The 10,059-nt window shown below is 36.1% G+C and overlaps 1 protein-coding gene across 2 annotated transcripts; it reads right to left on the reverse strand.

Moving 5' to 3' along the window:
• Positions 1-877: 877 nt before the first annotated feature.
• LOC126601765 (AP-4 complex subunit mu-like) lies at positions 878-7,692 on the reverse strand. Of its 2 annotated transcripts, XM_050268523.1 has the most exons (13): positions 7,502-7,692; positions 6,953-7,047; positions 6,482-6,685; positions 5,370-5,486; positions 5,124-5,252; positions 4,012-4,138; positions 3,510-3,613; positions 3,294-3,398; positions 2,968-3,062; positions 2,117-2,204; positions 1,953-2,013; positions 1,798-1,871; positions 878-1,232 (listed from the first exon to the last, which is right to left on the reverse strand). In XM_050268523.1, the coding sequence occupies exons 1-13, from the start codon at positions 7,557-7,559 to the stop codon at positions 1,134-1,136; spliced, it is 1,356 nt and encodes a 451-aa protein (XP_050124480.1). In that variant the 5' UTR covers positions 7,560-7,692; the 3' UTR covers positions 878-1,133. The 2 variants fall into 2 exon arrangements, with proteins under 2 accessions (XP_050124480.1, XP_050124481.1); XM_050268524.1 differs by lacking the exons at positions 6,482-6,685; positions 6,953-7,047; positions 7,502-7,692 and adding an exon at positions 5,851-6,312.
• Positions 7,693-10,059: the final 2,367 nt, after the last annotated feature.

Below are 10,059 nucleotides of genomic sequence, written 5' to 3' on the forward strand. Positions count from 1 at the left end.
AAAAGTTCATAATACTTATGAATTTTTTACTTAACAAATTTTAATTTCTCAATTCAGCTCTTTCAAAATTCTTATTGCATCTCTAATTTTTTGCCTTTTCTAAATTAGTCAATGCAGATTTTTTTACTGCTTCCAAATGTATGCCATGGAAGAACACAATGAGATGCCATGGAAGAACAATAATCGTAATGATTTGGAGTCTAAGAGATTATATATATATATATATATAGAGAGAGAGAGAGAGAGAGAGAGAGAGATTATGTTCTATGTACATGTTTCTTTGTTTTTCAATATCTTCGTTTTTTTTATAAGATACATGTATTTTTATAAAATTAAAAAAAAAAAAAAAAAAAAAAAAAAAAAAAAAAAAAAACAAGAAAAAGAAAGACATAAAAATTTATAATAATACCTCTAAAATAATAAATTTTCTTTGTCCCAACATTATTCATTCATAGAGGTTGTATCGTGATAGAGCCATCCTCTGCGGACCTTCTGAAGACACGAGCTTGCTTGGTATCCTTCTTGTATCCAATTTTTTTACACAATGTTTGGTTTTGTGTTAAAAAAATAAAAAATACAACACCCACAAATCCAACATTTAGAAGATTATGCGATGAAAAGCACTGCCGTTAGCTGAACTATTTATCCACCGTCAATTTTTCTTTTGGTTGTTAAGCAAATTGGAGGTTAGTGCATATAATATACAGATTTGGCAGAGATTCGTATGAATCTTCGAGTGCCATTAGTCCTAAACGTTCTGAAAAGAGTTCTCTAATAAACAACACACCCCAAGCCGGAAAAAACACCGACAGTAGAGTTCTCTAAAAAACAACATACCCCAAGCTGGAAAAAAAAACCCCGAAGGTAACAAACTCTATTGGTTCCAATTTGAGTGCATTTATATAGTTAATGAACATCCAATACACAAGTAGCAATTCAATGAATGAATAGTCCAACCCAAAAAAATTCAGCGATACAACCTAAACGTTAGTCAAGAAATGAAATCACTGAAATCCGAACCCATGGAAAAGGAATACAGCGCGAGGGTTTCATTAGACATCTTACAACTAGAAACCTTCTTCCCAATCCAACTCTCCACCGCGAAATAGCATAACAGATAAGGCTTTATTAGATCATATCCGAGCAACGTATGAATTGGCGAGAGTAACATATCTTACCCACCGGTATGGATTATAAGTTCCAGAATTCTTTGCTATCTGCAAGTACTTTACCTGCATCAAAGAAACATCATTTAACTCAGCATATTGATGGGCCAGAAATAAAAATACCTCCCCCATAAAAGGGCATTAGTATTTTATGTACTCTTTCTTAAAAATGAAAAACACCACTGGGGACAGCATTGTTAAAAGGGCAGGGAAAATCCATTCGCCCGACGGTGCAAGACAACAGAGGATGAAGAGCTTGTATAGGATGAGAGCTAGCCATTAGACAAATCAATGATGACCTCTTTGAGGTACCAGGGCTAATGCCTCCTCGGCTTAGAAGAACCACTAGGGCTATACATATCAGCCTCAAATGAGACTCATTTTAGACTACATCTGACAGTATGACTCAAGGCCATGCCATAGTTGAAGTTTAGGTTGGATAAGGAAACGAAATCAGCACCCACATTCAATATTCGACCCATATTGTTCCATTCAAGTCCAACACAAAGTAGCAACAGCATGACAATGAAGGATCCAACATTATCTCTCATAAATAGATGAGTATTCTAACCATATAATCTACATCTTTGCATGGTTTTAATGATGTGTGAAAGATATGACAATGGCTTACCTGAAGTCTTGAAGAATTATACATAGGTATTGTAAATGTCATGCTAACTGGTCCAGATTCTTTTGTAATATTTCCTGCAGCATGTAATCCATGAATATGTATATATAACGAGATTTACAGTAAATAGCATCATTTTGAAAGTAATCAAGAGATACCATGTGCATCCGGTGAAAATGTAAGTCTGGCACGTAGCGTATGTTCAGATCCACCAACAATCTGTTGTTTGAACTTGTCAATATAGTATTTGCAATAATGGGACAAAGTTAACACTTCAAAACTCAAACGTGAACACATAAGATCATTGATAAAAAATTCTTGCCTTCTTTAAACCCCATTCAAGTCTCTTATTGGCATCCTTGAAATCTGTTGTTTGTCCGACTGCTCCTGGTTCCAACTCAAAACTGGCTCTGAAATAACATATATAAATTGTTTAAACAGTGGATATGTATATATAGACAATATAATGCAATTTTAGCAAAGTCTGTCAGTTTGACTCCTCACGTGGAATACTATGAAGCCTTCTCTACACCTTTTTCATACACCACAGGTTAAACGTCCTCTTACATTTCAAATGTCTTTGTAATCATTCAAAGACAACTACCATGTTTTGCTGTAAATTTTAGTTGGTTTTATTAACTACTGCCCCGACAAGTTCACAACAAACGACGAAGTTTGATCAGTCTTTTAAAATACTTAATCTCCGGCACCTGCAAGATTCTTTGGAGCACCCCTCCCAAGGGAAAAATCAGCTAAACTAGTGGATGAAACCAATTTATTAATTTCAGATCTTTCTAGTTACCTCCCTTTTCACTTATTTTTTGTCTGTAATTAATATAATTATAGTAAAGAAAATGATAGTCACAGATGAAAAAAGTAGGTTTCCCTCCAATGTACTGTGAGAAAGGGTAAATAAACTACCCTAGCAAGACTAGTTAAATGAAACCCAAATGAAAAAAGTTCTCATAGATTGAGACCGACGTTCATATTTTCAACAAACTTTAGAACCAAGAACAATGGCAATTTAAATTTTAAAGTGCCCAGAAAATTTTATATGGACATTGGTTATGTAATAAATAGACATGCAAAAACGTTGCCCTTTCACCATATCAAATTGTATAGGGATGGAATAATAACTAATATTCTTAGAAATAAAAAATAAGCGAAGAGTACCTGATAGTATATTTAGGTAGCGGCATTTGTATAGCAATTGTGTTGGAAGTAATGTTCGAGGGGAACTCGGCATATATTTTCAGAATCACTTCAGCCTACAATGGCAATTCCAAACTGTAATTTCCTACCATAACCACATGATCTTTAAATGCAGGAATTGTACAAAGTTAACAGGAATACGTATTCCACAATGCTCATCATCATAGTGTAAGCCAAATGCCTCAATCTCTTGTTCAAAATCTGATTCTTTATCTTTCTAAATAAGTTTTCTTCCATTCATTTCACAATCTTAAACCATTAGATAAAATTTATGAAACAGTATTCACCTTATGAGCTCCTTTTTCTTCAATCAACGCATTAATACGAAAAGGGGGCTTGAACTCTTGAGTCATACGGTAGTTCATGACAGGAAATTCACCGTCAGGGGGCACCTAAAATTAGTACCACAGAGCAACCGTTTAATCATTTCAACACACAATATCAAATTACTTTTGTATCATTTATTGAAAAAAAAAAGAATAATCTGACTCATTTTTACTTACCAGGGTCAGAGTTTTGTCTACTTCAAAATTATCAAGACGTACAGATTCATGAAAATTGCAATCATCAAGTACCACCGCTCCTGATCCAAATGAACTCCTATGGTCTGCAAGAGAAAACAGCATTTGAGATTGTGAAAGGACAACATACGAGCTTGACAAAATAAGTTGGCATTTATTGAGCAATTTAAAGCTACATCGAGGCATTTTAGTTGATGATTCTATGCACTAATATCATATAGTGGAAAAAATGAAAATGAAACAGGGACTTTTCTTTAGAAGAGAGGACATACCACATGCATCTGACCTCAAAATTTTAGTTTATTAATCTAAAAACTAGATATTTTTCTAGGTACCATAAAACTCAAAATCTTAAAATTAGATCATCTACTTGACCATGGTGCCACAAACAACTCCATGACACCATAATATGAAAAGATTTATGTTCAAAGGATAGTTGTGAACTTGTAAAACATAACAATCTGGTGGCATGTCAGGTAAGTACCATAGCCTGACCCTCCACCTCTTCCTATGCCCAGATCCTCATTGAGAGCTAATCGGATTTCTGGATTTCCTGAGAGATAGCTCTTCATTTGAATGGTTCCATCAATTTCAGAAGTCAATATGTACCCCTGTATAGCAACATAAATATAGGTAATTGACTATAGTACTGTTTCCACATATAATGAATAAATATAGGCGAGTTTGGGAGATGTCAGGAATTAAGTCAAAAGAATGTGCATTGCAGTAAAGTTTATGTACCACATGCATAATTATCCAATCTAAAATTTTAAGGCTAAATGAGCGCTAGAACCTCAAAAGAGTTTTTGGGTCTAGACGCAAGTGACCAAGATGACTTACAAGGCATTTAGGCCTCATTTGGTATGAAGGACTGGATTGGAATGGACAAGCAACTATTTTCAAGGTATGTTGAAAGAAGAAACGAAAATTTTTTGACCAACTTGTAGGTAGGAGATGGAATACTCAAGAAGAAAAGTTCTCCATTCCAATCCTCCCCAAAATGGTAGGATTTTGAAGTCTCCTTCACGCCTAATCCTCTTTTAATCCTCTCAAAATGAAGAATCATTCTCCTTTGCCTTCAAAATACCTTAAATTAGAGTGTTATCCATTCCAATCCAATCCTTTATACCAAAAGAGACCTTAGTATTTATTTGAAACCCTCTAAGTTCATCCACAATTTTAATCCTTCAAACAACCCTTTAGAAAGGTCGAAAAATCCTAAAATTAGCTACTGATGGACAACCTAATCTCTTCACAATCAACCCCCTATTGTGCATTGATTGATATGAAAAATATTTATAAATAACCGCACAAGCTGAATATCAGATCACACACAAGAGAGTAATGTCAACACCTCATTCATAAGAACCAGTGAACATACCTATATGATATTAAAAGAGTAAGGAGTGCAGGATTTCCATATCAAACCAAGAAGTTCATGATAACACTTGGTAAGATTGGCATCAAATTTTGCTTGTTAGAAATTATAAGAACTTATTATTGTGTTTGTACTACTGTTGTTATATTTTAATGCCGATATAACAGTGAGGAAAGAGTGGTTAAATCTAACAGTCAATTAAAGACACATATACTCACACTAGAGCTGAAAGTAACACTGATCTTCTCGATTATATCCACAAAAATTTCCTCCCTCTTCCTGCCACCAGGCTCATTTGCAACAACTGATTTTGTGACAGCTGTTCCAGGCATTCTCTTCGTCCCTTGCTGCATGCATCAGTTTTGGGAGCCAATCACTAAAATGCTACTAAGACAAAAATAGAAATGGTATTCCACCTTAAGCATAATTTATCTTCTGAAAATCTTGGATAGATGACTCCTTACCATAAAAAGGCCAGTAGGGCCAATAGATGATAAACGCGCAGATTCGAGAACAATTGGCTCATTAAATATATAAGACTTCAACAATTCAGTTGATGTTGTTTGCACAAAGCCAAAATCCTGAATTGTATAAACAAAATCAAGTCACAAGCAAGTTAATAATTTCCATGGATCAAATATGTCAGTGTATTTTTCACATAAATGCATATATCAATTTTATCAACATATATTCTCTGCTTTTTAAATATCAAATACAAACTTTCATTGGATAGAAAAACATATTTGCAACACGGGACAAGGTGCTGGCTGAATTATGTCACCCATCAATTGTACATCGAAAAGGAAAAACCAATTGCAAACAAATAACAAACTAATTTACAACAGCACAGTCAAAATAAATAGCATTTAAAGACCACTCCCTAGATTTTAAAGAAACCGAAGCCCACAAGGATGTCCAGACTTGAACTTTGTCTCGCAAATGTACCATATGGTTTCCCAGCACCCTTAAAAATATCTTGTTCATCTCCATCCAAACAACCCAAGTTATTGTCAATACAACATAACTTCCTAGCATCAAACCCATTTTCCTCCCTCCAGAAAACTTTAACTTTGATACGGTAAAGCATCATAAGAAGCTGGGATTGCCCAACTCTAGCTGGCCTTATATATCCTTAGCCTTATCCACGAAGAATACACAACCAGGCAGTAGAGTGGTCAGTGGTCCACACATTCAAAATTACTTTTTCCGTACACACCATTGAGGAGAAACATACATTCAGCACTACTTTTTCCGATCCAAAATAATCCAGTTGATAGATATCAACTAAACTTTGGATTGAAAATTACCACTTTAAGTTGTCCCTTAAAAGCACTAGCCTTTTAAAAAACTGAGAATAAAACAGAGGTGGAGGGCAATGATCAAGGACATTTAAAAAAATTATCAAAAGGAGGACATCAATTCTAGATTCACTAAAGAGGGTAACTAACAAATCACATTTTAATTTTTCAATCTAATAGAGAAACTCTGTTAGCACATTATGACGATAAGAAGTATGAATTCATATACATAAAGAAAAATACAACCATAGAAGTAAAGAAACATAAAAGGAGCTTACTATGACTTCATCAAGCAACTCATACACAAGCACAAAATTCTTCCTTATAGAATCTTCATTGAGAACCCCAACATAATCTTTGATGACACGGGCAATTCTTTGTAGAAGTTCCAAGACAAGAGATGGTGATACATTAGCTCTTGTGGTTGCGACAAACAATAGTCCAACAACCTTCACATGAAAGTAGTTGACACCATCCACGTTCTACCGATTAAGTAAAGAAAAAGTCAGCAAAAGGTACCAGATCAAATACGCATGCTTTATGGATTTGTTCACAACCAAGACAAGAAACAATGTAACAATTAACAAAACAATAAAAAGAAAAAATGGGACAAGAAATAATGTAACTATTAAGCAACTTGGACGCCATTCTGTAGGTCGAAATATTCAAAGAAAATTAATGGATCAAAGTTTTCAAGTTGAGAAAATACGAAGACAGTGTCATTCATTCCTCAGTAAGATAATACCTACAAAGACAGGGGGTGCTTCCTCTTGCCCATCTTCTTTCCAAAACTTCACTTTCCTGAAAAATATCTCCGCGCTTCCTTTAGGAACTTCTCCGCGATCTGCGTTAACAAAATACGCTTCAAGAAACATCTTTCAGCACTAAACCCAATAAGAACAGATCTACCAAATGTTTATTCAGCCTTTCTTATAGAAAGAAAAAAAATAAAAAAAAAGTGTTCAGTTACACTTGTTTCTCTATTTCACACCATACCCATTTCCGAAAAGGTCAACAAAGTACTAAATTCTTCAAAAAAAAAGGGAGCTCAAATTGCCCTTCTATGAATGAAAAATAACGCGAAGAATTACGGTATGCACGTACGATCTAGGGAATACCCACCAGAGATTAGAGCTGGATTAAATACTAATCTGGAGCTAATTTGAAATAGTATAAGCAACAATTTGATCTACACAAGAACTGAGTTGCTGAAGAATTTAGATCGGAAGTTAAAATCTGGTGAATGAAATTAACAAGGGATTAGAGATTGGATAAGGGGGAGAGAGAGAGAGACTGACAGTCGCGGAAGACGATATTGTCGCCACGCTGCGAGAGCAGGAAGAACTGCGAGATCATGGCTTTGCTTTCCGTCTTCGCTGTATCCGAAATGCGGGAGTTCCTCAAAGCTCAGCTGTTGAGGCCCCCGATTGCATATTTAGACCCGCCTTTGCTCGAGTTAAATCAAGTTTCACAGTTTCACTCTCTTAATTTTGTGGAGGCCTAATTTAATACCTCGTTTCAACATCTACCTGAGTCAAATCCGACACCTCTCATATACAAGTGCAAGACTATCACTAAACCATAATAATAATTTGGTGCACAAAGTGATTATGAATAATTACTTTTCAAAAGAAATAAGTTAAAAGCACTATATACTTCATTCCTATCGTGAAAGAATTGTGTTAGTGATAAGGTGTATATCTATAACAAAAGAAATAAAACACACTATTCTTAATTAGTGGTCACCTATATGAGAGTAGAAGTGAGGTCGCTTTTATGAGAATGAGAAGGCTAAATCATCTAAGCCTTTGTTCGGATGAGAGAAATAAAGTTGGGATGTAGAGAAAAATCAAAATTTATAAACTAACATGTACTATTCCTTTGTTTGGATTTATAAACATAAAATTAGCATTTCCGCCAATGAAAAAAAACTTGGAATTTGGGACCTCTGATTTCCCAGTTAAATTTCATGTAGATAGTTATCATTTCAGAATTTAGAGTTTAAAAATAATAAATTTAAAAAAAAATCAACCATTAGTGATCATTGTGAACACGGAAAATTCCTGAAACGAAAGAGACAAGAACAACGTGCACAAAATAATATTTGTGTTTGATGATTTTGGGTTACAATCTCTCTCAAATTTGATCCTCTGATTCGATCTCCGTAAGGTGTTGATTTGTGGATGTTTCGTTGATCCAAGGGCCGTCGAGACTTGATCTTGGATGAACTGTTGGAAGTTTCTTCAAGGGGCCGTGGGCTTGATCTTTGAAGGTGGATTTGAGCGGATCTTCAAGGAGCTGTTGGGGCTTGATCTTGAGGATGAGTGTTTCTTCAAGGGCCGTTAAGGTTTGATCTTGAATAACGGTGATGAACGGATCTTCAAGGGTTTTTGGGCTTGATCTTGAAGAACGGTTGGATGTGTGGATTTGTTGATGTTGTTGATCCAAGGGTCGTCGGGGCTTGATCTTAGATGAACGGATGATGAACGATGGTGCTTTCTTCAAAGGCCGTCGGGGCTTGATCTTGAATTGGTGGAAGTTCTTCAAGGGCCTTTGTGGCTTGATCTTGAATTGGTGGATTGTTGATCCAAGGGCCGTCGGGGCTTGATCTTGGAAGAACGATGAACGAAGAACGAAGAACACTTTCTTCAAGGGCCGTCGGGGCTTGATCTTGAATTGGTGGATGATTGTTGATCCAAAAGGGCCGTTGGGGCTTGATCTTAGGATGAACAGTTGTGTGGATTTGTTGATGTTGTTGATCCAAAGGGCCGTTGGGGCTTGATCTTAAGATGAACAGTTATGTGGATTTGGTGATGTTGTTGATCCAAAAGGGCCGTCGGGGCTTGATCTTAGGATGAACAATTGTGTGGATTTGTTGATGTTGTTGATCCAAAAGGGCGTTGGGGCTTGATCTTAGGATGAACAGTTATGTGGATTTGGTGATGTTGTTGATCCAAAAGGGTCGTCGGGGCTTGATCTTAGGATGAACAGTTGTGTGGATTTATTGAACACTTTCTTCAAGGGTCGTCGAGGCTTGATCTTGAATTGGTGGAAGTTCTTCAAGGGTCGTTGGGGCTTGATCTTGAAGGAGGAATTTCTTCAAGGGCCGTTGGGGCTTGATCTTGAAGGAGGATTTGACGAAGAACAAAGAGGGCTTTCTTGATCCTTCGGGATTTGCTTGAATTTGGGAGGTTGGATGCTTGAAAGCTTTAGAGTTTCAAAGCTTCAAGGATTTTGGATGTGTGGGGAGTATTCTCTTCCATTTTGGGAGTAGAGAAATGTATTTGTGAATTGGTTTATGATACCTTGATGTAGAAGCCTATTTCTAGGCTTTGAGAATGAATCACCACCACAAAATATTTTTTTCTTTTCCAAGCACCATTGCCTAATTTCCCACTTAATACAATTTTAAACTTGAAGTGGTAATTTTATGGCCTAATTTTCCACTTAATATCATTTTAAACTTGATATGTGCATGCTTTGTCATTGCCCAAAATGAGAAGAAAACCTTGTTTTGATCTTCAATGGATTGAAATGTGCTTGCCTTGTCATTGCCCAAAATGAGAAGAAAAACTTGTGTAATCCTCCAAGGGTATTTCTTTTTATTTTGTTGAGTCACACACCATGTGTACAATTTGTATGACACGTGGCATATGCCATGTATGCCTTGACACGTCAAAATTTTAATGCGTTGGTGAACATTTATTTCACCGCAATTTCGATGTCTACAATCATCATTGTCACCCCCACCACCGTTGTCATCACCACCACCTACCTCAACCACTGCTGCCACCACCACCAATACCCACCATTAGCATCATTGTTTTAAAGATTCCTGTTAGTGCCGCCTATGCAT

The sequence above is a fragment of the Malus sylvestris genome, chromosome 15 (genome assembly GCF_916048215.2).
Source record: "Malus sylvestris chromosome 15, drMalSylv7.2, whole genome shotgun sequence".
In the NCBI taxonomy this organism is placed as follows: domain Eukaryota; kingdom Viridiplantae; phylum Streptophyta; class Magnoliopsida; order Rosales; family Rosaceae; genus Malus; species Malus sylvestris.

Bases quoted from the DNA above. Each gene is read 5' to 3' on its own strand.
- LOC126601765 (XM_050268523.1), bottom strand. From the start codon at position 7,559: ATGATCTCGCAGTTCTTCCTGCTCTCGCAGCGTGGCGACAATATCGTC. The intron at 3,063-3,293 runs GTGAATACTGTT...TTGCCATTGTAG, and splicing joins AAGAAAAAGGAGCTCATAAG to GCTGAAGTGATTCTGAAAAT. The intron at 1,872-1,952 runs GTATCTCTTGAT...TACATGCTGCAG, and splicing joins ATTTTCACCGGATGCACATG to GAAATATTACAAAAGAATCT.